Source organism: Meriones unguiculatus, chromosome 10 (assembly GCF_030254825.1).
Source record: "Meriones unguiculatus strain TT.TT164.6M chromosome 10, Bangor_MerUng_6.1, whole genome shotgun sequence".
Taxonomy (NCBI): Eukaryota; Metazoa; Chordata; class Mammalia; order Rodentia; family Muridae; genus Meriones; species Meriones unguiculatus.
The window spans coordinates 109,311,529-109,338,612 of NC_083358.1; the positions used below are offsets into that span (position 1 = coordinate 109,311,529).

At 42.6% G+C, this 27,084-nt stretch overlaps 1 protein-coding gene across 4 annotated transcripts; it reads left to right on the forward strand.

Moving 5' to 3' along the window:
• The first annotated feature begins 1,161 nt into the window (after positions 1-1,161).
• On the forward strand, positions 1,162-26,503 carry Prpf3 (pre-mRNA processing factor 3). 4 transcript variants are annotated; one of them, XR_009594825.1, is made up of 16 exons: positions 1,162-1,300; positions 3,517-3,709; positions 6,278-6,408; positions 8,878-9,024; positions 10,229-10,312; positions 10,485-10,705; positions 12,714-13,020; positions 13,572-13,738; positions 14,546-14,625; positions 17,623-17,766; positions 21,320-21,419; positions 21,585-21,698; positions 22,765-22,883; positions 23,126-23,219; positions 24,789-24,850; positions 26,167-26,300. XR_009594825.1 is itself a non-coding variant. In XM_021650527.2 (16 exons), the coding sequence occupies exons 2-16, from the start codon at positions 3,565-3,567 to the stop codon at positions 26,311-26,313; spliced, it is 2,052 nt and encodes a 683-aa protein (XP_021506202.1). In that variant the 5' UTR covers positions 1,162-1,300; positions 3,517-3,564; the 3' UTR covers positions 26,314-26,503. The 4 variants fall into 4 exon arrangements, 3 of the variants coding, with proteins under 3 accessions (XP_021506202.1, XP_021506203.1, XP_060249067.1); XM_021650527.2 differs by having other exon boundaries at positions 23,126-23,209; positions 26,167-26,503; XM_021650528.2 differs by lacking the exon at positions 1,162-1,300 and adding an exon at positions 1,502-1,730 and having other exon boundaries at positions 23,126-23,209; positions 26,167-26,503.
• The last annotated feature ends 581 nt before the right edge of the window (positions 26,504-27,084 follow it).

The window sequence follows — 27,084 nt, forward strand, 5'->3', positions numbered from 1 at the left end:
CCGCAGACTCAATATGTAGTTGAAACTGGTCTTGAACTCCCATTTTTCCTGCATCCACCTCCATTTTTTCAGACAAAAACTTAAAAAAAAAAAAAAAAAGACACAGGGACTAGCAGTATAGCCTTGGCTGTCATTGAACTCATTATGTAGAACATCTTGACCTGGAAATAAGAGATCTGTCTGCCTCTGCCTCTCAAGTACTGGGATGAAAAGCCTGAGCCAACATGCCCAGCTTTCTTTCAGTGCTTTTTACGGGAAATGTTATCAGAGGAACCGATTTTCAGTATTTAACCAGGTGAGTTTAAAGTAAATCCCCTAGTTACTGCCTGTAATTCTTCCATATATTTTTTTTTTCTGAATTGTTTCCTCCATTAGGAAATGACAAAAGAAGTCAGGCACAGTGGCACACGTTTAGTCCCAACTACTTAAGCCGAAGAATGAGGATCACTTGAGTCCAGGAATTCAAAGACGAAAACTCTTTCCAAAAGAAGGGAGGGGGAAACGGGAATCTCTCCTGTCCCAAAACAAACATAACAGTATCATGAAGCTGGGTATTCATGAGCATAAAAATGAGTTTAAAGCTGGGCATGGTGGTGCGTGCTGGAGAACACCGGAAATATCTCTTAACTACATTTTGATGTCCCTTATCTAACCTCTATCAACTTTCCACCTTTCCCAGAGGAATCCCCATTCTTTAAATCAAAATTACATTTTATTTGGGGGAGGTGTAGTGGGCCACAAGCCACGGTAAACAAGTACTAACTTGTGTCACTGTTACTGTAAGTAGAAGCAGTAAACCCAAGTACATGATATTATATGTACAGAAAAAAAAAGGAAACTAGGAATCAAGAGTGTGAAATATCAGAATAAAACAGGGTGGCTAGAAAGGTTTCCCTGGAACCAATGTGAACACAAACACGAAAGACCACTTTGAGCGCGATCGCTGAAGTCCCCGCTTTTAGCGACAGCCCACAACCCTAGCGCACCAGTTCCCGACGCGAGGGAAAGGGCTGCCGATCGATTTCCCCTCCGGGCAATGAGCTCTGGACAGAGGCGGGCACCGCTCCGCCGGCAGCCAGAGAGCCAGGCGGCAGGCTCCAGCCGCGCATGCGCCTCGCCGCGGCCGGCACCCAGGTACCGCGGCTGCGCGGCCGAGTCCCCGCCTCCCGCGGTCACGTGCCGCAGGGGCCGCAGCGTGGCGGCGGCTGTGGCGGTAGCGACGGCGGGCCGTAGGGCGACCGGAAGGTTTCCGGTTCCGGTGTAACGTTCGGGCTCCGTCTCAGGGGCTGAAGTTTGTGAGGTGAGTAGCGGCCCCGCGCCCGGAGAGGACAGCCCTCGGTCCGAGCGGCTGCACAGGGCCCAGTCCCGGGGGAGGAGCGGGCGGGAGCGCTCGGCGGGAAGCTGGCCGCGCGGGGCGCCGGCCCCTGGCGGGGGAAGGAGTCCCAATGGGCTTGCTGGAGGAGAAGGGCGGGGGCGGGAAGGAGCAGGGTGGGCAGAGCCGCTGAGGTGGGGAGTTGGGTCGGACTTGGCGGCGCGGGGGCCACCTGGAAGGACGGTAAAGGTGGGAGCGTGGGGGGCGGCAGGGGCTTGGAGCTGAGAGGAGGAAGGAATTCCTTCGCAAGATGGGATTCTGCTACCTGCCCATGCAGAAGAGCGCTCTGCTTCCCTCTCCTTTCCCTCCAACCCCCCACCGACGCTGACGCCTTCTCGCCGTTACGGTTGGACATTTGGTTAGTGGCAACTCCAGGGACTGAAACTTTCTTACCCATTGACTGTTCTGTTTGCACATCTCTGGAGAATGGGGTCGAATTTAAAGACACCCATCTGTTAGTATAGTGCTTGGGCTCACATCCCGTCTGCTAACGTGCTTCACCTATTTGGATTTTGAAAATCGCTTACACTTTTTAGCCTGTTCAATTGTAGTGGGTTGTAAGTCTCATTAACCTGAGGGCTCTTGACTGGTTTTGTTCACTGCCGTATGTGTCCCTACAGGCAGTAAGTGGTCAGCTTTACAGGTAATGGTTACTTGATTGAATGGAGTGCTATGTCAAGTGTTCCCATTTTCCAAGATGAGTAAACTGAAGCTCTGAAGAATTAACTTGCTAAGGGCTTATATGTGGTGGTTCTTTCCATACTGTCCAGTGAGCTTTGTTAGTGCCCATGTTTGCTTTTTTTTTTTTTTTTTTGATTGACAGTATACTGCTATCTCATGATGGCCCAAAAGAGCCATAAGGATTATTCATAAAACTTGTCACTGAGGCATGTCCTTCCAACTACATTCAGATATATCAAAGTTAATACTGCATGGTGACAGATCTTATGAGAGGTGAATCTGACAAGAACGTAGATGCTAATTGGATGACATCTTTATGTTTTATGACAAGATCTCCTGTAGCCACCGGTGACTTTGGACTCTGTAACCAAGGGTGAACTTGAACTCCTCATTCTCCCTTGTGCTGGGATTACAGGCTTGTATGACCACGCAGAGGCTTTATCTTTTAGATGTCTTAAAGCATCCTGAAGGAGTAATTCCCAGGTTATAGTATGATGTGTGGCAGTGCTAAGAGGTCAGCTGGGACGTTGAGGCCAGTGCAGTTCGCTGATTGTCATACAGCCATTAGGAAGAAAATCAGAAATGATGTTTTTCTCTATGCTTGTGAGGATGTTTGAGATTTAAGATTTACATTTTAGCCAAATGGAAGCATGAATAGTGTTGAAATTTTATACCAGATTGCATTAAGTTAAAAAAAATGTTGTGGAGAGTTTGGAGCTAATAAATAATAAAAGTGAGAAGGGGGAGAATTGAAAATGTGGATAGTCTTTTTTCGAGCTTAGGGTTTATTCTCATTAAGTCAGCTGACAAATTCTATAGAGTATGGTATTGAGTTACTGGTGAATAGAATGCTCACCCTCATGAACAAAACTACAGAGAAATGTGACAGAGTTCTTAAGGATTATGAGACTTAACACAGGAAGACTGACTTGGATAAACCCTCTTATTTGCATCCCTTAGAAAAGTCTTCATCCCTAGAAGGTCAAAGCTGGGCTAGAGCATTCCATCCAGAAGTAGAAGGAATAGTAAAGTTGACTTCTAGATTGACTCTTTAATGTTCTGCCTGCCCCCCCCCCCATTTTTTTGTATGACAGGATCAAAAGTTAAAACTATTTCCTCAGGCTAGGTTATTCCTAATTTGTTTATTCTTCAGATAGCATTGATGACTGATACTGAGAATTAAAACATCGAATAGTGAGGCATGCTGGTGTAATCCCAGATCTCCACTGGGCAAGTGGAGACAGGAGAATTGTGAAGTGTTGGTCAGACCCTGTCTCAAAAACCAGAAAAGCTGATAGGACCACTTCCTTCTGCTTTGAAGCTTGGTTTTTAGGGAAACTATTTCCCTCCATATGACGTAGAGTGGGTTGAACATAGAAATGGGAGAGCACTCTTGTTAGACTATCATCTTGACATTTTTGTTTTGTTTTCCTTTTCTCTGACTCTTGCTTGGTTTCTTTTAGGTATAGTATTTTGTCCCATTTGAGCTATCATTCTCCTTTTCCCCTAAAATGGCGCTGTCTAAGCGGGAGCTGGATGAGCTGAAACCATGGATAGAGAAGACAGTGAAGAGAGTGCTGGGTTTCTCCGAGCCCACAGTGGTCACAGCGGCCTTGAACTGTGTGGGCAAGGGCATGGACAAGAAGAAGGCGGCTGGTATGTACCTTTCTGTGTCTTCTGACTTAACATGTATATTGATTTGTGTTGGCATACTTTTAAAAACTGTTTCATTTATTATTTCTTAAAGCCTCTACCTCCCTTCACCCCAGTCCCTTCCAATACCCCAGTACCAGGTAGGAGAAAAAGAAGGTTCAAATGGAAAAGGGGCATAGTTCTCTTTGGCTACGTCCTGCTCTTTAGGGTCTTGGGTTCCTTGTGGCAAGTGCAGTCTTCATTTCAGAACACCTTCAAGTTCTTCTCGTCAGACTGCATCAATGGCAGCAGGAGCGGCTGGGGAGCACCAGCATTCTTCCATGGAGTGCCCCCTCCCCTTTATTTACTCGCTCTCCAGACTCTCAGAATTACACTATCTGCCGCAGGCAAAGAGCCCCTCTCAGAGCCCAGATGAGGCAGAGTCTGTTGTTGTCTGAACCAGCCCCGTATCCCACACCTGTGATTAAAACAAAACATTTTTACAGTACTATAACAGGTTCTTAAAGACACCAAAACTTCTGCTACAGATCCCAGTCATTAATTGAACTTCCTCAGATTGTCTCTATTAGGGGCATCAAAGGAAAGGTCAGACTAGCCCCTCCTCTTTTACTGTTGGTTTCTGTTTGGTTTTTCTGAGACAAGGCCGTCCTGGAACTTGCTCAGGCTGGCCTTGAACTCAGATAGAGATTCACCTGCCTCTGCCTCCCGACTGTTGGGATCAAAGGTGTACACTACTCCCTTCTCCCCTTTTTAACTTAAAAGACAGGGTCTCATGGTGCTGAGCCTGGCTTCCAACTTGCTGTGTAGTGAGGATGGCCTAAGACTTTGGATTCAATTCCCTCTATGTCAGTGATTCTCAACCCATGGGTTGTGACTCCACAGGGGTTGTGATAGCCTATACAGCAGGTATTTACATTACGATTCATAACTGTAGCAAAATTATACTTAGGAAGTGGCATTGAAATACTTGCATGGTTGAGAGTCACCACAACACGAGGAACTGTATTAAAGGTCGCAGTATCAGTAAGGTTGGGAACCACTGGTCTACCGGCATGCACCACACCTGATTTTTCAGTACTGGGGCTTGAGCAAGCCAGGGCCCAGCAAGCCCTCTACCAACTGAGCCGTCCCCTCTTATAGTACAACGGGAAAAGCTTAAGTAGCCACTTTCTGTCCTTCTCTCTCTCTCGTTTGTGGTACGTTGTGAATCACAATCTTCGGTCACCATACCAAGTCACCTAAGTCAAATTTGCATAGGAAGTATACTGCCGTCAAATAGCCTGATTCTGACTGACGTCGTAAACTATAAAGGATAAGATACATGAAAAGGGTGCAGGGCAGTAGGTTTTATCATTGGTCTTTGATAATTTGTTATGTAGGAAAGGTTAAGGTGATATTTTATCCTAAGCTGTTTTTAGGGTGCTGGGGACTGTACCCAAGCCCTTGTGCCTGCCAAGCAAAGTACTCTTCCACAGAGCTAGCTACCTTTCCAGCCCTTATCTTGAAATTTGATGCTCTGTTTAGCAGATTCCTCTGGCTGTACAACTATCTGCTCCAAAAAAGATTAGAACCTTTTTACCTTATACAGCAGGGTCATTAAGTATATTAGAAACTGGGAATTCTGTGGAGAAAAATATTTATTTCGTAGTTTTACAAATTTCACTATCTATTCCTAATTCGTCTCTGTCTTCTAAGTGCTGGGATTAAAAACATGTGTTATTGAGGCTGGAGAGATGGCTCAGTGGTTAAGAGTACTGTCTGCGCTTCCAAAGGGCTATGGGTTCAAGTCCCAGCACCCACAGGGCAACTCACAACTATCTGTAACTCTAGTTCTAAGAGATCTGATATCCTCATACCAATGCACATAAAATAGAATTAAAAACAAAAACAAAAACATGTGTTATCATGTCTACCTATTTTTATTTTTTATTTTATTTTTTTATATGTATGAGTGTTAACTAGCAAGTGTCAGATCCCCTGAAACTAGAGTTACAACAGATGGTTGTAAACTTCCATGTAGGTTCTGGGACTCAAATTTAAGTCCTTGAGGAAAAGCAGCCAGTGTTCTTGACTGATAGGCCATCTCTTGAGCCCCTACAGTTTGTGGTTGTAGATTATGTGTCTATGTATGGGTATATGTGTATGAGGGAAGGTTTCCTCAGAGGGATCAGATTCCTCTGGAACTAGAATCATAGGCAGTTGCAAGCCGCTCATTGTGGATTCTGGGTACCAAACTTGGCTTCTCTGCTGGAGCAGTGTGTGCTCTAGTCCCCTACAAAGAAGTTCTTAAAACTTTTTCCTGCTGGGCAGTGGTGGTGCAGAGGCAGGTGGATCACTGAGTTAGAGGCCAGCCTGCTCTACAGAGCCAGTTCCAGGACAGCCAGGGCTACCAGAGAAAACCTGTCTTGAAAAACCTAAATAAACAAACAAATAATAAAAAATAAAGATACAATAAAAGAAATAAAAAGTTAGAGTGTTTTCCTTCCTAACTAGTCTGTTGTTTATTATGTGTCTGGTATTGGATTATATACTTTTACCTTTTCAATCTGTGCCCTCTTTTCTTCCTGTTAGATCACCTGAAACCTTTTCTTGATGATTCTACTCTCCGATTTGTGGATAAGCTGTTTGAGGCTGTGGAGGAAGGCCGAAGCTCTAGACATTCCAAGTCTAGCAGTGACAGAAGCAGAAAAAGAGAGTTAAAGGTAGGTACGGCTCACTGTCTAATAAGCTCAGGAGTGTTGAACAATGAGGAGTGTGCTGAGCTTGCCCGGTGCACTCGTCTACTGCTAGAGCTCCTAGTGTGGAGCTGGGGGAGAGCTCAGTAAGAAGAGTACTTGCCCGGCATGCATGAGGCCCTGGGCCCAGCATTGCAACAAAAAATAGAGTTAAAAACAAGAACAACAAAGTAGAATACCAGTGTTCAAGAGGGACCCTTAGACATTAAAGGGGTAGGATTTGTAGTATCACCATCTTTTGGTTATGAGCAAATTTTATTTGAAATAGTCCAAAGAAGTAATCGATAGCTTTGTTCTTTATTTCATACATGGTTTTATTTTTCACCATTTCCTTTTCGCTAATACCTGTAAATTGATCTAAAAATGTTGGACTACTTGATGCCTATTAAGTTGCTTCATTATTTCTCCACTGCTTCCTGACTGTAGACCTCATTCTGTTAAATAGAGATTTCTATTTAATGTAGTTGTAGATAAGATTCCTAAAAACAACTACAATGTAGTCCCTATTGCTGTGTACCCTGTTGAGGGTCCCTGGCTCCATGAATGGGATGTGTAAAAGAGCTAGAAATACTCCTTTTCTACCAAGTGCCTGCGCTGTGGTTGCTGTGTAGTCATGGCCAATTTATTTATGAGCAGTGTCAAGTAGCTGGTCTCTCTTAGCTCAGTTCCCTAGTGTAGCCAATTTCTCTATCTCACTTCCCTTTGTCTCTCTTGGATTTTGGTTGGTTTGTTCTGAAATGGAGTCTTGCTATATAGCTAACTCAGGCTGTCCTGGCACTATGGTGCTCTCGAGTGCTAGGATTGCAGGTGTGTACCACCATGATCAACTTGTTTCTGTCTTCAATAAGTTTTCTTTTGTTTATGGATCTTTCTCAAAGATTCATTTAAAAATTTTTATTTTGTGTAAGTGTATGCATACAGGTGCCCACAAAGGTCAGAATAGAATGTCAGATCCCTTGGGGTTTGAGTTACAGGTGGTTGTGACCCACTGCATAGGTGCTGGGAACCAAACTCTCTAGTCCTTGGAAGAGCAGTGATCACTCTAAACCTCTGAGTCATCTCTCCAGTTCTTGTTTTGATTTTTGAGGCAGGATCTTGCTACCAAGCCTGGACTATCCTCACACTCCTGACGTTCTCCTGGCCCAGCTTCCTGAGTGCTAAGACTCAGCATGTACAATTATGCCAGCTCTAAAGTGCTTTTGATACTTTGATATTAAGTTCCTTTTCCTGAGACACAGAAAAAAAATAAGTGGTGTCTTCTTGGGTTCTATGGCCATGCTATAGGACCAAGAAAAATAGAAATTCCTATCCCTTTGTTTTTAGAACATTATAGGGTAATCAGTCCTTGCCTTAAATCAGTCTGCAATTTACGAGCGAGGAGTTGCAATAAATCAGTCACAGGTTATAAAATCTGAGTACAGTTTTGTATAAATTTAGAACTGACTATAGAATTTCAGACTTGTGTTAAACTTAAGATGATTAGTCCACAGACTTTACCGATCAACACAGTGAAGGTGATGTTGAGGTAGTACATGCCGCTGCAGGTGCCACGCCCAGGCTATGAATGAATTGACTACATTGGGTGGGTAGTAGAAGTGGTTTCCTGAGGGAGATACCTAGATAGCATGGGATATGGGTCCCATTTTTGGTCCATTCAAGTCCCCACTCCACACAATATATTATGGGAGAGTCCTTTTTCTTGAACTGTAGGAGTTCCAGGAAGCGCTCGCCCCTGGCTGAGGATATGTCCTTGCAAAACACGAGCCCTCCTAGTGAAGAGGGGATGTCACCCAAAGCCTTCCACCGGTGTGTACATTTGCTTTTTCCCGTTGTCCCTTCCAGTTGGCCACTCTCGGTCCTAGTAAATTCATTTTGCAAATTATTCAACATATTTGAGTTCCCATTATATGATAAGAAGAAAATGTTATTGGGGAATACTAAAAAAAGAACAGGCCTCTTTTCTGGAAGAACTTAGGTTTTAATTGTTTAACACTTGGCAAACAGTGTCAGCAATATGATAGAATCTAATATGAACCAGCTCTGAGTGCTAAGAGGATGCAAAAAGAGCAGTCTGATCAGAGTGGGATGAGGTGGTAAGGAAAACTTCCTGGAGGAGGTGAGTTTTAGACAGGATTTGTGGGAAAGGAGGAAGAGCCTTACAAATGTAGACAGTAGCATTGGAGAAGATCTTGAGATGGGAACATTTATAAAAACATGGAGATGAAATTTGCTTGAATGGGGTAGTAGAATGGTGAAGTTGGGTGAAATGGTCCACTTGGTGGAGAGTCTAGAAGACCCTGCTTCTTGCAAGTAGTTATTTGGAAGATTGTCATATTCCCCTGGGGAAAACACAGGATGCTGGTAGGGGTCGGGATGCTTCTTCTGGTTTTCCCCCAGGGAGGGATACAATTCTTCTTTCATCTTGGGTTCCTTTAGGAGGTGTTTGGTGATGACTCCGAGATCTCAAAGGAATCATCAGGGGTAAAGAAGCGGCGAATACCTCGTTTTGAGGAAGTAGAAGAGGAGCCAGAGGTGATCCCTGGGCCTCCGTCAGAAAGCCCTGGCATGCTAACAAAGCTCCAGGTTAGTTAAAAGAAGCAAAGTGATTCTGTCATTGAAACAAGAAACACATGGGTCCAGGTTCACCATAATCTGGGTTTGAATTGGTGTTAACCATTTGGGGACGTTTTATTTTCTGCATTATATTTTAGCGGTCCTTGGTTCGATCAGAACTAGTTCAGCTAAGGATTATTGAAATTGTATTTATTGAGTACCTAGTGTGTTGTGTTATTGTTTGCCCATGCGTCTACCTCCTCATCCCTGGGGAAATTAAATGAAATGATAGCACTCACCTTGACTATATATCCTTAGAGCTTTTTTCTGAACTTCTTAGGACACCACAAGGGTTTATAGAAACACCCCTAAAGAGGCCTGCACCGTTGCCCATGGTTACCTACACTAGGAAGTCAGGGGCTCATAGCATGATTGATACTGTTTTTTGAGACAAGGTCTCACTATTTAGCCCTGGGTGTCCTGCGATTCACTGTGTGTAGACCAGGCTGGCCTCAGACTCACAGAAATCTGGCTGCCTCCTAAGTGCTGAGATTGAAGGTGTGTGCCACCATACCTGGCTGATAAACATGATTTTTAAACATTATATATATTTATTTTATGTGTATACCTGAGTATGTATATGTGCCAGGAGCCTGTTAGAGGAGTCAGATTTCCTAGACTAGTTAGAGATGGTTGAAAGCCACCGTGTGGGTGCCGGGAACTGAGCTCAGGTCCTCTGTAAGAAAGCTGAGAGCTTTAACTCTGACCATCTCCGTCCCCACCCATTAGTGTGGCACTTTGTTAGGGAGCACACATTTAATGCTTCCCCCTTTTTAGATTCCTAGAGGTTAAGTTGTTTTTGTTTAGTTTTTTACAATTTACTCATTTTATTTCCCAGTGGTAGCCCCCTCCCTAAACTCCTCCTGGGCCCACACTCCCCTGGAGGTTAAGACATTTATACAGGCAGAAAGTGGCACTCATATTGTCTGACTCTCGATCTCCGTAGTGAATACTACTTGATAGACCTGTCCTATCTTGGGGGAGAAAGATTGAAAAATTGTAGTGTTCTAGAAGATAAGCTTATTTTTATTAGATTTTCTCGTCTATGATGAGGGTAATATATGTATTGTGGAGACATTCACAGACTTCTAGGTCTCTAGAAATGAATGCTTTTTCAGTTAGGAACATTTACGGGAGAAATTAATCTTTTCCAATTTTTTTCTTTGGAGAGCAGATCAAACAGATGATGGAAGCAGCAACACGACAAATTGAGGAAAGGAAAAAACAACTGAGCTTCATTAGCCCCCCTACACCTCAGGTATTGTGCTCAGATTACTCTGAAAAAAATATTTAGCACAAAATTTGTTGTCATTCATTCACATGAGATTCCAGAAAGTGCCACAGTTATCTACCATAATCTGCCATGGTGTGTGTATCTGTATGCCTATCTATCTCAAATCCTTGGATTTCTTTAAATCTCTGTCTTACAGCCAAAGACACCTTCTTCTTCCCAACCAGAGCGACTTCCAATTGGCAACACTATTCAGCCCTCCCAGGCCGCTACTTTTATGAATGATGCCATTGAGAAGGCAAGGAAAGCAGCAGAACTGCAAGCCCGAATCCAGGCCCAGCTGGCTTTGAAGCCAGGGCTTATTGGCAATGCCAACATGGTGGGCCTGGCTAATCTCCATGCCATGGGCATAGCTCCTCCGTGAGTATCTTTCACACAATCTTACCACTTCTGAGCTCTCTGGACCTGTTCTTTCCTCAAAGAACATTAAATAATTTCTTACAGTTCCCTTTTTGTGTTGGATTTTTGCTTGCTGTTTGTTTGTTTTTTCAAGGCAGGGCTTCTCTCTGTAGCCCTGGCCTATCCTGGAACTCATCTCCTGAGTGCTGGGATTAGAGACATGGGCTGCCATCGCCCGGCTACAGTTCCATGTTTTTAATTATGACCTAAATACCAGTTACATGTAGTTTTGGCTTTGTTGTAGAGTTTGTTGTCTTCACCTATTAATGAGGCTAAGACTAGAACCAGATTTTTGGGCTCACCACTGAAGCTTTAGCCATTGAACCATATGGAGTGAGACCAAATACTGGATGTGTGAGACACGTGCTACATCTGCAACTCTCTTACTCAGGAGGGAGAGGCAGGAATAGAGAGGCATATATGGTCTGGCCTTTCTATAGAGCGGGTTTTAGGCAAGCTGGGACTACATAGCAAGACCCTGTCTGTTTTGTTACTGGTTTGCCATCCTAAGACTGATTGAGGAATTTAGGAGCAGATGGTAGAAGTGTAGCCCATAGATCCCAGTAGTGGAACATTTATTTGGCTGGCTTTCGGGAAGTCTTGGGCTCTCAATCCCCAGTCTCACCACCACCACCACCACCACAAAAGTGGAAAGGGCCAAGCTGGCTCAGTGGTTAAAAGCACTGACTGCTCTTCCAAAGGACCGAGGTTCAATTCCTAGTATCGACATAGTGGCTCACAATTGTCTGTAACTCCAGTTCTGAGCTCTAACCCCTTCACACAGACATACATTTAGGTAACGCACCAATGTACAGGAAATAACAACATGGGTTGGGGGTCCTCGAAAGGTGGCTTAGCAGTTCAAGAGCACTTGGTGCTATTCCAGAGGGCCAGGGTTTGGTTCCTACCAACCACAGGTGGTTGTCTATAAGTCCAGGTCCAGAAGACCTGAAAATAAATTAAAAATAAAGTAATTCGAGAATAATATTTGATAATGGCTGGGCATTGCCAACACATGGCGTTAGTCTCAGCACTCCGGAGGCAGAGGCAGGGGGCTCTCTGAGTTTGAGGCCAACCTGGTCTACAGAGTGCATTCCAGAACAGCCAGGGCTACAGAGAGAAACACTGCCTTGGAAAACCAAAATATAAAAAAAGATAACATTTTTCTCAACATGATTTTACAATTTCATTTGATTGTGCCCTCTATCTAAATACTCAATTTGATATATTTTTGTGGGAGCCCATGAACTTGAATCTGCTGTGCAAATGCTCTGATATTGAGATATATTCCCAGCCTAGGGTGATATTTTATATTCATTCTTAGCTAAGAAAACTGAACTAACTTATGTTGTTGGGTTTTGTTTTTGTTTTTGTTTTTTTTATTTTGTTTTGTTTTTGCTGCTGCAGTTTTGAGATTTATTTAACTTATGTATATAAGTATTTTGCCTGCATGTGTATTTGTGTAGCACATTGTTAACTGGTGTTCTCAGAGGTTCCAGGAGGGCACAGGATTCTCTGAAGCTCAAGTTACAGAGTGGGTGCTGGAAACCAAAACCAGGTCCTCTGCTACAGCAGCAAGTGTTCTCAACTGAGTCATCTCTTCACTGCCCCTACTTTCATCTTTAAATCCAGATTTTATTAAACCCTAATGAGGAGGCTGGAGCGATGGCTCAGTGGTTAAGAGCACTGTCTGCTCTTCCAAACAGACCAGGCAGGGTTCAACTCCCAGCACCCACATGGCAGCTCACAACTGTCTGTAACTCCAGTTCTAGGTAGTCTGACACCCTCATACCAATGCACATAAAGTAAAAATTAAATAAATTAAAAAAAAAAAAGAACGAGTGCGGTTGCCTTCCCTAAAGTTACTTTATACACTTGTGCTTGTGAGGTTTGGTTTCTTCTGTTTTCTGTTGAGTTTTGCTTTAATGCTCCATGTAGGATTTATTTCTTTGTGGGGTGTTTTTTGTAGGAAAGTAGAGTTAAAAGATCAGACTAAGCCTACACCACTGATCCTGGATGAGCAAGGTCGAACGGTAGATGCAACAGGCAAAGAGATTGAGCTGACACACCGAATGCCTACCCTCAAAGCAAACATTCGAGCAGTAAAGAGAGAACAATTCAAGCAGCAGTTAAAAGAAAAACCATCAGAAGACATGGAATCTAACACCTTTTTTGACCCCCGAGTCTCAATTGCCCCTTCCCAGCGCCAAAGACGCACTTTTAAATTCCATGACAAGGGCAAATTTGAAAAGATTGCTCAACGTTTGCGGACGAAGGTAACTTAGAAGTTAAGCTGGCACTGTGTCAGGTCCATATTTTTGAAATTAAATACATAGTTTAAAATAATGATAATTGGCTTATGTGCTCTATTTTTAGAACAATTGACATTTACTAGATTTCTCTTTCTGACTACTGCATGCTGACAGTTGAGGAAAACAGTTCAGAACCATTATCTTGATTTCTTTTGATGAAAGATAGCCTGATGTTAAAATTTACTACAGAAAATCCATGTTTTTGGAAGAGTTGGATTGACTATAGTCAGTTAAGTTGACCTTTTTGTCTTCTCAAGGTGAGGTTTTCATAGAATTCCACTAATGCATGTCTACTGCAAACACAGTATGGAGTGAAGGAAGAGGGAGAAAGTGAGGCCATTAAGTAAACCTGAGTAAAAAATAGAACAGAGCAAAGTTCCTCTTTCTGATCTCTCAGAATTTGTAAATCCAATGCATTAGGTGTAAGGGCTTTAATGAGGGGTATTGCGAAGCTTATGACTCTGTGACATTCCTTTGTTCCAACTTACCCTGGTCTTGTTTTATCTTGCTTTTAGGCTCAATTGGAAAAGCTGCAAGCAGAGATTTCACAGGCTGCTAGAAAAACAGGCATTCATACTTCAACTAGACTTGCCCTCATTGCTCCTAAAAAGGAGCTAAAGGAAGGCGATATCCCTGAAATTGAGTGGTGGGACTCTTACATCATACCCAATGGCTTTGACCTGTGAGTTTGTTAGTTACTCCTAGAGAGATGATACATACACCTCAAATAAATCCAAAGGAAATAGATAAATCCAAAGGAAATAGGTAACTGCACAAACATTTTCAAACTATCATGAGTTATTTTTAGCTTTTGGGGTTAGTGTACTAGAATCAGAGACAAAAAATACAAAAGTGAGTCTGCAGAACACTTAGTTCTTTCTTCTATGTATTTTGTATTTTTTACATGTTTGTGACGATCCATTTGTAGAGCTAGGGAAAAAAGACAAAGTGTATCCTTGCCCTTTTTTCATTTACGTTTATTTAGGGGTGGGTGTGTGTGCTCTCGCGCGTGTAGGTGCAGGTGCGTACATGGCCGCTGTATGTGTGGAGGTCAGAGGACACTTTTGGGAGTCAGTTTTACTTCCACATTGTTGAGTCAGGGTCTCTCTTGTCTCCTCCAGTGTGTTACACATAGGATTTTGCCAGCCAGTTCTCTTCTTCCTGTTCCCACCTTGTAGGAGTGCTGGGATTTCAGGTGTATGCCACTCCACTCAGCTTTTTTAAGATTGATTTTTAGTGTTTATGAGCCTTTTGCCCGAATACCCTGCATGTGTAAGGATGTGCGCCACCATGTAGCAACATGTCCAACTTTTATGAAACCCTATTTTCTCAGTTTGAAAATTATGTATTACCTAAGTAGATAGTATAGGTAGTGCTTAATGAGTACAGTAGAATGCATAGAGAGTGGATGTTTTCATTGTGTTTCTAGGGTACTCTTGACATCATCTCTACCCACATATCTTGTTTTCTCTTCTTCCTCCAATTTTAGTACAGAGGAAAATCCCAAGAGGGAAGATTATTTTGGAATCACAAATCTTGTTGAACATCCAGCCCAGCTTAACCCACCAGGTAATGTATAGATTATCCAGCCAAGGTTCTAGAGCAGTATTAGCCAAGAGAACTTCATACAGAGGGCATGAAGTCTGCCTGTGCTTTCTGCCTATAGCCACATGTGGTTGTTAGCATTTAAAAACAACTGAATTAGGAAAACTGAAGGCCTTGTGTTTTATTATTTATTTATTTATTTATTGTTTTTTTCGAGACACAGTTTCTTTGTGTAGCCTTGGCTGTCCTGGAACTTTGTAGACCAGGCTGGCTGGCCTCGAACTAACAGAGATCCACCTGCCTCTGCCCCTGTGAGTGCTGGAATTGCAAGCATACACCACCATGCCTGGCTTAATTTCTTATTTTGTATTTTATTTGAATTGCTGTTTTGCCTACATGTGTGTCTATGTCAGATTCCCTGGAACTGGAGTTGCAGACAGTTGTGAACTGCCATGTGGGTGCTGGGAATTGAACCTGGGTCCTCTGGAAGAATCGCCCATGCTCTTAACCGCTGAGCCATCTCTCCAGCCCTTTGTAGTTTTTCAACTAATTAAGTTAAATGGTATAGCCAGCCAGTGGCTAGTGGGCAACATTGAGATCATTAATTAGGCCCCACTGATGGATATCATAAGTTTGAACTTTTGCCATGTTACACCACCACTAAAAACTGCCCCTGTCGGTTGGGGATTTAGTTCAGTGGTAGAGCCCTTGCCTAGCAAGCACAAGACTCAGGTTCGGTCCTCAGCTCTGAATAAAGAAAAAAGGCAAAATAACAAAAAGATCTATCAGCAGAATCTATGAAACCAAACAAACTAAAGAAATGTAAATAAAAGTTAAAAAAACAAAACAAAACTGCCCATCCTCATTTTCTTGTTGCTTTTAATATCTATTTATATATTTTTAATTTTTTCCCCCCAAGACAGGGTTTCTCTATGTAGCCTTGGCTGTTCTGGACTCGGTTTTGTAGACCAGGTTAGCCTCAAACTCACCTGCGCCTGCCTCCCTGAGTGCTGGGATTATAGGGGCGCTTTTAGTTTATTTGTTTTGGGAAAGAACCTCACTGTGTAGCTTTAATGGCCTGGAGTTCACCATGTAGACAGTGCTACTCTTGAACTTTTGGAGATCCTCCTGCCTCTGCTTCCTGAGTGTTAGGATTAAAGGCGTGTACTGTCAGGCCCCATACTTTTACCTTGCTGCCTATTAGCATTGTTAGCAACAAAATCTGACTAACTCTTCAGATGTCCTTTAGAGGCGCCACTTTATTACTTATGCTATTGGGGTTTTTTTTGTTTGTTTGTTTGTTTTATGGTTTTATTTGGGTTGTTTGGTTTTTGTTTTTGTTGTTGTGTGGTGTTTTGTTTTGTTTTGCTTTGTTTTTTTAGCTCTGGCTGTCCTGGAACTTACTGTGTAGACCAGGCTGGCCTTGAACTCAGAGATCCACCTGCCTCTGCCTCCCTGAGCACTGGGATCCCAGGTGTGCGCTACACCTCCAGGCTACTTGTGCTGTTTGTTATTGAATGTAAGCCTATGTGTTTGTTCCTTTGCCTGGGTAGGGTAAGGGTGTGTGGAGTGGTGGAGTCTGTTGGAAATCCAAAGTTCTCTAACCCAAGGCACTGAAAAATGGAAGATGTGTGCTAATTCATGTTGAATTAAAGATTTTTTTGTATGCCTGCTCTAGCTCCCAAACAATGAGACAGAGACCTATTACATTTATTAATAAGCTTCAAAGCACTATAGCTGGCCAGAGTCTCATCTATTCTAACCTGTCTATTCTTGTATAGATTATTTCCCAGCCACATACCCTTTTACCTGTCCTGTAATCTTGCCCTGGCCACTCCTTTGTCCTTGACCCTATGGGGACTCCCTCCTTATGCCCCGGTGACCCCCTCATCTCTGATTCTGTCCCTGTCCCTGTCTCTCTGTCTCTCTGCACCCTGCACCATCTGGGACCCCCCACTGGGATTGCAAGTCCCACCTTAACCCTTCTGCCCACTATAGGCTCTTCAGCTCTTTATTGACCAATCAGAGATAATGGAGAACAATTTTTACACAACATTGAGACAGGAAATTGCTCCATAGCAATGGCAATACCAGAGTCTGTTAGCGTTTAGTTCACTGCTATGTATCTCACACACACACACACACACACACACAGATGCTTTTGGAAGTCAGATCCCCCAGAACTGGAGTTTGCAGGCATTTGTGTACTGCCTGATATGGGTGGTATGAATTGAATTCAGTTCCTCTAAAAGAGCAGTTAAGTGTTCTTAACCAATGAGCCATCTCTCCTGCCAGCACATTCCCCCTAGTTCTGTACTAAAATGGAGTCATTGCTTATATAGTGGTTAGCATAGCTTCATTGCCAACAGAAAATTTATGATATAGGTTAATGGTTTTCAAGTTGTATTCCATAGAACAGAAAATATAGAAAGTAGGACCTGTGTTTAATTCTAGTCCATACCCAGTGCACATTGCATGTGGTGAAAGTATTCAGTTCTTAGAGAAAAACAACTTAGAAAATTATGAGATACTTTTTTTTAGAAAGTATTCTCTTTTTTTTAAGGTTTATTTATTATGTATGCAATATTGTGTTTGCATGTACACCTGCAGGCCAGAAGAGGGCACCAGATCTCATTATAGATAGTTGTGAGCCGCCATGTGGTTCCTTGGAGTTGAACTCAGGACCTCTGGAAGAGCAGTCAGTGCTCTTAACCTCTGAGCCATCTCTCCAGCCAGAGAGATCATACTTTGACTTAGATAAACAACAATATTATCTCTCTCACTACTTAAAAATAACAGACAGGTCAGTTACAGTTAGTGAATGCCTTTAATTCCAGCAATTTTGAGGTAGAAGCAGTAGGACTTTGAGTATAAGGCTGGCCTGGGCTACAAAGCAAGATCATATGTCAACCTCCTCCCTCAAATTGTTGGTAGTTTTAATGTTTCTTCTTCTAAATCATGGATACTCAGCTAAATCCCTCTATAATTAATGCTTTGGTAACTCATTTTTCTTTCTAACAGTTGACAATGACACACCAGTTACCCTGGGTGTATATCTTACAAAGAAGGAGCAAAAGAAACTTCGGAGGCAAACAAGGAGAGAAGCACAAAAAGAACTACAGGAGAAGGTCAGGCTAGGTCTGATGCCTCCTCCAGAACCGAAAGGTACGTGTCTTGCTGGCCCTGCTACTACCACAAAGTAAATAAGTGTCTGTGTATGTGTGTCTGTGTCTGTGTCTGTGTAGAGGAATTTTAATTCAGAACATGGCTGTTCTGGCAAGAGATCACATCCAAAGACTTTCTAGGGTGTGTGATCCTGCTGGAATACAAGCATGCTTTTAATCCAGGAGACAGAGGCAAGCAGACTGAGTTCAAGGCCAGCCTGGTGTAGAAGTTTCAGGTAAAGAAAAGCTTAGTTCCCACCATGGTTGTATACATGTAATCCCAAACAATGAAAGTAAAGTTAGTTTGTAGGAGGAAGTGCTCGTGATTGAAAGTGATACCTAAAGCCTGGCACAGTGCCTCATGCCTGTAGTCCCAGCACTCAGGGAGGCAGAAGCAGGCAGAGCTCTGCAAGTTGAAGGCCAGCCTAGTCTAAAATGTGATTCGAGTACAGACAACACTACACAAAGAAACCCTGTCTTTAAAAAAACAAAAACAAAACTAAGTGTCAGAAAAAAGTAATAAATCAGAGTGAGAAAGATTTTGACAGAGTAGGCTACACCCAGCTCTCACGAGTAGAAAGAGGACAGGGAAGCTACTTAATGAGAAATGCAGAGAGAAGAAGCCTTTTTACTGGTTGAGTTTTACAGGGAGAAGTTGAATGAGAGAACAAGCTGACAGACAGACAGACACAGGTGAAGACAGAACAAGCCAGAGAATGAGAAGGAGCCAGAAGCTGAGAAAAGATTGCTGGAGTTAGTTTGAGGCCAAACAGAACAATTAAGGGGTCAAGAGAGAAGCCAGATTGAATAAGTCATCTTCGAGAGGAGTTTGAGTCGGAAGTGGAGTTGAACCAGCCAGCTTTGAGGACAGAAAGAACGAGAAAGGGTGAGCATGTTAAGCAGTAAGTCTCAGGTGCTTCTAGGCTTACGTTAAGTAGTGTGGGGGCTAGAAGCTTCCAGGACTTGGCCTATTGGCAGACAAAGGCAGTAGTAACACTCCGAGACAGCACCTGACGAAGGCCAACAGAAGTTCCTTTTACATGTCTGTCCTCTAGAAACTTTAACCTCTTTGTTTCTCTGAATCATTTACAGGTTCTCTTTTTACCTGTGCTGTGTTTCCTAATGACAGATCAACACATTTTATTATAGAGGTCACTTAGGTGTTGTATAAGTTATTAATATTTACTATGGGTTTAACTTCTGGTATCGCTGCTGTTAATCCTCAGCAGCTGTAAAACCAAATCACCACACAGAGACTGGGTTTTTAGTTAACCTAGAACACAATGCTGGGCAATATTTACTCCCTCTTAAACCTCCATGCCCTCAGTTTCCTAACATTTAGATTTCCCACATTATACTTGCTTTTTGTGAAATCTTAGGTCTGGTTCATGTTCCAAGTCCTCCAAGCTCTCCTCTGCTCTGCTCTCCTCGAGCTCCTCCCCTCTTTCCTGTCCTCTGGCTCCTCCCATTGCACAACATTGTATCCAGTTGCTTTATTTGTGTCTTGTTTACACAAGAGTTGGGACAGGATGCTTATAGTGAGTATCACAATGCAATATCCAAATTGAAACCAGAGAGTTGGGGGTGGGGAAATCAGCATTTGAATTAACAAGGGTAAGGCATATACATTTTAAAAGAACATTATACCAACACTTAGGGTTTATTTTTAATTATTATTTACTGTTTTAACTCTTAAGTTTATTGACAGGATATCAAGTTTATGAAGACAGACAGGTGGTGGTTGGCACGTGGCTTTAATCCCAGCACTTGGGAGAAGAGACAAGGAGAATCTCTTGAGTCGAGGCCAGCCTGGTCCACAGAGTGAGTTCAGGACAGCCAGGGCTCCACAGAGAAATCCTGCCTTGAAAAACAAACAAACAAACAAAACATTCATGAAGCTAATAGTTGTAGTATTTGTAGAGATTTATACATAGTCCTCGGAATACAGACATACAGGCGTGATGGCACTGGCTTGGTAATGCTAGGACTTTGGAGATGAAGCAGGAGGTGTGCACCACTGTGCCCGGCAAAAGATGGGTTTCCAAAAACATACACACAAAAATACAGAGCTGAGCATGTTGACACTCATCTCTATTCCAATACTTGAGAGTCTGGGACTCAGGGATGGCAAGTTTGATGCCAGTCAGGGCTATATAGGGAAACCCTGTCCTAAGAAAACAAAAATAGAGACTGGAGAGATGGCTCAGTGGTTAAGAACACTGGCTGCTCTTCCAGGGGACCTAGGTTCAATTCCCAGCACCTACGTGGCAGTTCACACCTATCTAAAACTCCAGTTTCAGAGGATCTGATGCCTTTTAGACATAAGCACTGCACATACATGGTACACATACGTGGTGCTCTTACAAACACAGACAAAACGCTCATGCACATAAAATTAAAAAAAAATTTTTTTTCAAGACATATTTTGTTTGTAGCCCTGGCTGTTCTGAACTGGCGCTGTAGACCAGGCTGGCCACAAACTGGGAAATCTGCCCACCTCTCCTTCCCTAGGGCTGGTATTCAAGGTGTGCAACACCACCCTGTGGCAGAAAGTCTTTTTAAAGGGAGAAATAAAAACAAAAGCAGCATCAATAAAAAGTATTTTGAGAAAACTAGAGCAGTACCTAAGTGTTTAATACCGCTGCTCTTGCAGAGGACAGGTTTGATTCCCAGCACCCATACTGTGGCTAACAAATGCCTGTAACTCAGAGGATTTAGTTCCAGAGGATTTAGTGCCTTCTTCTGACCTCCAAGTATGTACAATGTTGTGGATAGACATATATTTAGGCAAAACACCCATAGATAAAACTAATAAAATAACTTTACTCAGGAGTAGTGGCTGGAACTTATATCCTAGTACTTAGAAGAGGCAGGAAGATCAGGAATTCAAGACCAGCTTTGAGAACATAGTGAGTTAAAGTGAGATACTTCTCTTTTTTTTTTTTTTTTTTTTTTTTTTAATTTTTTTGTTTTTTGTTTGTTTGTTTTGTTTTTGGTGTTTGGTGTTTCAAGACCAGGTTTCTGTGTGTAGCCCTGGCTGTTCTTGACTCCATTTGTAGAGCAGGCTGGCCTTGAACTCACAGAGATCCACCTGCCTCTGCTTTCCCAAGTGCTGAGATTAAAGGCATACGCTACCATGCCCCTGGAGAAATTTTTTTAATTAATGTATTTTTTTATAATTACAGTTTTTTCACTTTGTATCCCATCTGTAGCCCCCTTCCATCATCCCCTCCCAATCCCATCCACCCTTCCTCATCCCCTTCCATGCCCCTCCCCCAGAGAAATGTTTTTAAGGGGAGAAGGAAGGATCCCTCTTTTTAGTAATATGTACATGAACCTAATGCTAATTAAATGTCAGGGTTTTGTTTTTGAACTTTTACAGAATTTGAGTTAACGGAGTGAGCTCGTCAAGGTAGGAATTATTGTAGAAAGTGAATTTTGAGCAGAGATTTGAAATAAGCAGTGTTTGAGAGCAAAACACAAACAAGCAAATAACAAAAAAACAAGTTGTCTAACATAGATGAGGAGATTCATTGTTGTCCTCTCCATTGTAGTGAGAATCTCAAATTTAATGCGAGTATTAGGAACAGAAGCAGTCCAAGATCCTACGAAGGTAGAAGCCCACGTCAGAGCTCAGATGGCAAAGAGACAAAAGTAAGTGGGGTGGGGTGGGGCGGAGCCCAGGACGATGCCTTCCAGACCCTTCTGGGATCCGTCTTGGAGGGAGGGGAGAGTCCTCTGTTGCTCTCTCTTTCCCTTAGCCCTGCCTCTGATCTGCCATGACTTTCTCACTTGTGGATGTCCTTCCTGTCACGACAGAGCGCATGAAGAGGCCAACGCTGCCCGAAAACTTACAGCAGAACAGAGAAAGGTCAAGAAAATTAAAAAGCTTAAAGAAGATGTTTCACAGGGGGCGCACATATCTGTGTATAGGTAGGTGCTCACACAGGCGCTGCCCCTAAACTTTTTGTTGTTGCTGTTTATCTTTTGAGATCTCTCTACATAGTCCCAGCTATTCTGGAACTTACCATGTAGACTAGGTTGGCCTTGAACCCAGAGATCCACTTGCCTCTGCCTCCCCAGTTCTAGGATTAAAGTTGTGCTCCATCATGATCTCCTTGCACCTGAATTCTCAATATATTCCCCGTGATTAAGGCAGAATCGCTGTGGCCTTAAAAGCATACCCACCACATTATTCATCCTTGTGAAATACAAATACCTATTTTATTAACTAGTTCTTCGTCACTATTCTACAGGTAGTGTATGTATAATAGTACACTATTAGAAAGCTAGTGTTTATTCAGATTAAAATTGTTGGACCAGGTGGGATGGCGCATGCCCATAATTCTAGCACTTAGGAGAAGCAGGACAGTTTTGAGTTGAGGCTAACCTGGGCTACATAGCAAATTTTTGGCTAGCCCAAGCTAGAAAAGAAGACAAATTCTAATAATACAGAGGAGCACTTACTAAAAGAGGTCCCTCTCTGTTCTCTGGCCTCTTAAGACCACTATCTATAGGTAGTTACCTTTTTTTTTTTTTTTTTTTTTTTTTTTTTTTGATGTCTCTGCTTAGAAAGTTTCATGAATATGTGGCATCTAGAGGGGACAGAATTTTTTGCTTTTCTACCTTCTGGAACAGTGAGCTTATAAATATTTTTTGATGGTAGTATGTACCTCTCCTTCATTCATAGAGAAAATTTTAGCTACCTGCTATGAAGAACTATAAGACCAGCACTTGGGGGGCAAAAGCAGGCAAATCTCCTGAGTTGAAGGCAGGCTTGGTCTGTGCAATGAATTTCAAGCCAGCCAGACTACATAACGAGACCCTGTCTTTAAACAGCAAAATAGAATGTATTTACAGGAGAATAGACATGTAACTGTGTGTTCCAGGGGTCTTGATTTTAGAAAGATCAACGTCTTAGATCCTTCTCAATTTGCCATTCCATCAGGCAGCTTCTGATGGTAAAACTGAAGACGTAACTAAAATTTCCCTCCTCTAGAGTTCGAAATTTGAGCAACCCAGCCAAGAAGTTCAAGATTGAGGCCAATGCTGGGCAGCTGTACCTGACGGGGGTGGTGGTGCTGCACAAGGATGTCAACGTGGTGGTGGTGGAAGGGGGTGAGTGTGCAAAGAGTTAGAGAAACTATCTCTAGACCACCTTAACCCTGCAGTGATTGGCGTAGTGGGAGAAGAGAGAGATGTGGTGTTTCAGAGGTGTCTGTGAAACATGTTTTGCCTCTGCTTCTCTGTGTGCTGAGTAGAAGGCCGCACTCTGGCTCCTATGGTTAGTTCACCTACCCAGTGGTAACTGGGTTCTTCCTACTGTGCCATCTTAGCAACTCTCAACATTTCCTTTCCAGGCCCCAAGGCCCAGAAGAAATTTAAGCGTCTCATGCTACATCGGATAAAGTGGGATGAGCAGACTTCTAACACGAAGGGAGATGGTGAATTGGGGTTAGAAGGGATTAAATGGGAGAGCTATGGGAGGTGGGAATAATAGTTCTGTCTATTCTTCTCTTGACTTGACTGAAATACTCTAGCGTTCAAGAATTCTAGACAGACTTACTTAGTTTTGGTTTGTTTGTGAGACAGGGTCTCAGTGTATAGCTCTGGCTGGCCTTAAACTCATAAGATCCTGCCGCTGCTGGTGGGATTAGAGGTGTGTGCCACCATGCCCAGCTAAACTGACTTACTTAGATGGTACTGCTACATGCTTATGAAATATTTATTGCATTATCATACATATTAGCGTAAAATTATCATTCTCCGTATCTTTAAAGGATTTTTTTTCCCAGCTGGGTGGCTTTCTTTGTCTTGGTTGTGAGTTCTGGTTGTAAGAGTTTTATTTAAAGTCAGAAAACTGCTTTCACTAACAAATATGTACTATAATCTATTTTATAATATATATATATATATATTTTTTTTTTTTTTTTGAGACGAGACGAGGTTTCTGTGTTGTAACCATGTCTGTCCCAGCCTCAAACTCACAGACATCCACCTGCCTCTGCCTCCTGAGTGCTGGGATTAAAGGTGTACACCGCCACTCTCTACCGCCTTGGTAGGTTTCTTGTTAGCTATGGCACGTTGGTCCACACTGTAATCCCACTTCAGAGGCTCTTCTAGGAGTTTGAGGCCATCCTGAGCTATATAGCAGTTTTAAAGCAGCCTAGGCTATATGAGTCCCTGTCTCAAAAAAAAAAAAAAAAAAAACCAGTTGGTATTTTTTTATTAATTGCTCCAGACATAGTGGTTTCCACCGATAACCCCTGCACTCAGAATATGGGGTAGGAAGATGGTTTGAAACCAACTGAGGTCACATGCCAGTTTAAAGCAGATCATACAGAGAGCTTGCCTTCCCCACAGAAAAACAAAGTTTAGAGTATTGAGTGTATAAAAACATTTTCAGACCAAGACCAGCTTTCTACTTTAATCAGAAAAATAAATTTTGGGTTTTGTTGTTGTTTTGAGACAAGGTCTCACTATGTAGCCCTGGCTGGTCTGAAACTTTCTATATAGACCTACCTGGCCTCATACTCAACAGAGGTCTATTTTCCTCTGCCTCCCAAGTGCTAGGATTATAGGCAGAAGCCACCATGCCCAGCCAAAGCAAAGATAATTTTGGAGCTAGGGTTTAGAGTTAATTGGTTAAGCATTTGTCTATCACATTCAAAGCCCTGGACATTGGGGTTGGCCTGGGGCACAGGTAAAGAAAGAAAAGCTGTTTAGTGGGGTGTGATTGCAGAAGCTTGCAATCCCAGCATGCAAGAGGCTGAGTCAGGAGGATGGTCTTAAGCTGGAGCTAGCCTGAGTTACAGGGTAAAACCTTATCTCAAGGCTGGCAAGCCCTTGCCCGTGCGTGCATGTGTGTGTTTGCTGTTTGTTTAGTGTGGTGCACAACTTTTACCCAGCACTTGGGAAATGGAGGTGGGCAGATCTGTAAGTTGGAGGCCATCCTGATCTGTATAGTAGTGAGATCCTGTCTCAAAAAATAATACAAGTATTAAGCTCTTTTATCTTTTCCAGATGATGAGGAATCTGATGAAGAAGCTGTGAAGAAAACTAACAAATGTGTACTAGTGTGGGAGGTTGGTAATCTTTGTAAATGCTGAAGTAGAAAGTTAGCTGGAATATTTATAGCAATTTTTAGTTAAAAAAAAATTGGTCTTTAGCAACTGGAAAAGTGTATGGAAAATGCTGATATTAGGAATACAAATTCTCAACTGAAATTATATATTTCCAGGCCGAATGTGAGATGGGAGTAAATTGTATTTTTTTTCTCTGGGAAAAATTATATTATACCCTCTGTGTATAATGAAACATGATCTAGGCCTGAGAATCTGATGTTGGTTGGGTGGGGCCTGGGAGTGTAGCCAGGCGACAGAGTGCTATTCTAAAATGCATACAGCTCTGCAGCAAAAGAGATAGCATGCTGGTGTCAGCCAGCTCTTCCCTCTGAGCCAGTGTCAGATTTCATTGCCTTGTCTATAAAATATGGCTGTTATTTGATCTCCCTGATTTGTTGGTATTGAGAATAATTTAGAGCAGGCCCAAATTCAACTCCCTGTACTCACTTTGGAAGAGCTTACAACCTCCTGTAACTCCAGCTCTAGGGAGTTACAAGGACCCCTTTTCCTTGTTAGGTACCTGCACTCACAAGATCACAAACACATTTTTTTCCTTAAGTTTTTAAAAAGGTTTACTTTTGTGTATGAGTGCTTTGCCTGTGTGCACGTGCGTGCATGCATGTGTATTTGTATGTGTGTCTCTACATCATTTGCATGCCTTATTGTTCATAGAAGCCAGAAGCAAAGCTGTCAGATCCCGTGGAACTGGAGTTACAGATAATTATGAGCCACCCTGTGGGTGCTGGGAAACAAGCCTGGATCCTCAGCAAGAACAGTAGTTGTTCTTAACTCCTCAGCCATCTTTCAGAATTTTTTTTTTTTTTAAAAAAAAAAGGTTCTTGCTAGTGTACAGTGCTTTCTTTACATGCCTGACACCTAGGCTCAGTCCCTAGTACTGAGGAAAAAAAAAAAAGTTGTTTAAGTCTCTGGTTCTCTTTAAAAATAGTAAAAGAAAAAGACAGAAACCCTTATATATAATGATGCAAATATCTAAGAGGTGGTTATAATTATTTTATCATAGAATCACATTTCAGTTTGGTATGTGGCTACACACATTATTAGGTCTTTTGTTTTGCCTAACATGACTAAGGCTCTTAAGTTCAATTCCAGATATTGGAAAGGGGAGTGAATTAGAAAGCTTATTGCAGTTTTTGTCTCTCCTGGGCATGGTGGTGCATTAGGATGCTGAGGTAGGAGTTCTAATTCAAGGGCAGTGTGGGCCAAATAGCAAGTTATTCTTTTCAGATAAGTGAATACCAATTTTGCTTCTTACCTAGGGTACAGCCAAAGACCGGAGCTTTGGAGAGATGAAGTTTAAACAGTGCCCTACAGAAAACATGGCTCGCGAGCATTTCAAGAAGCACGGGGCCGAACACTACTGGGACCTGGCGCTGAGCGAGTCTGTGCTGGAGTGCACAGACTGAGACTACTGCTGCCCTGTGTCTCCTTCACCTTCGTTTCTTCGTCTTCTCACTCTACTTCCCAACCTACCCACTGTGCGTGTGATCTCAGAACTGTGCCAGGCAGACGTTGGCGCAAAGAGACTACCAAGTCGGTCTGCCTGGTGCTACCCCTCATCCTGTATGTGCATATGATTAAAGAGTTATTTTTAAATTTAGTGTTTTTTTTATATAGTCACAGGTATTAGAGTTTGGTTCTTCGAGTAATTTTTCCATTGTTCCTAGGATCCCAGTAGTTGAAGTCAATTAATACCTGATCTCTAAATACAAAAAGTACATTTTGCTGGAGCAAGTAAGTCAGGTGGTATTAAGTGGTAATGGGATGAGTGACCAAATAAAATGTGTATTTCCTAACCTTTATAGCTGTAGTAACAAGGTCAGGCCCTAGGAAATTAGTTCTTCAGATGGGTATTGATGTTTTAATTGAAATAGACACACACTGTCCACGGGCATCAGCTTGTAAACAGAGACAGAGTTTGGCAAGTTAGCCCAGTTTTCATGTTAATGATGCCATGTGGCCCCTCTCTTGGCAATGTGCTAAATAAACTTTAAGAGAAACTTGAAGATAGCATCTCATATAACCTAGAATAGCCTCAGACTTGCTTTGTTCAGTTACCTTGGATTTTTGACCCTCACTGCACCTCCCACATGCTGGAATTACAGCCTTTATTTGTGTTGGATATTGAACTCAGGATTTTGTGCATGCCAGGCAAGCACTGTACCTGCCGAGCTCAT

Bases quoted from the DNA above. Each gene is read 5' to 3' on its own strand.
- Prpf3 (XM_021650527.2), top strand. From the start codon at position 3,565: ATGGCGCTGTCTAAGCGGGAGCTGGATGAGCTGAAACCATGGATAGAG. The intron at 3,710-6,277 runs GTATGTACCTTT...TCTTCCTGTTAG, and splicing joins GGACAAGAAGAAGGCGGCTG to ATCACCTGAAACCTTTTCTT. The intron at 13,021-13,571 runs GTAACTTAGAAG...TCTTGCTTTTAG, and splicing joins CTCAACGTTTGCGGACGAAG to GCTCAATTGGAAAAGCTGCA.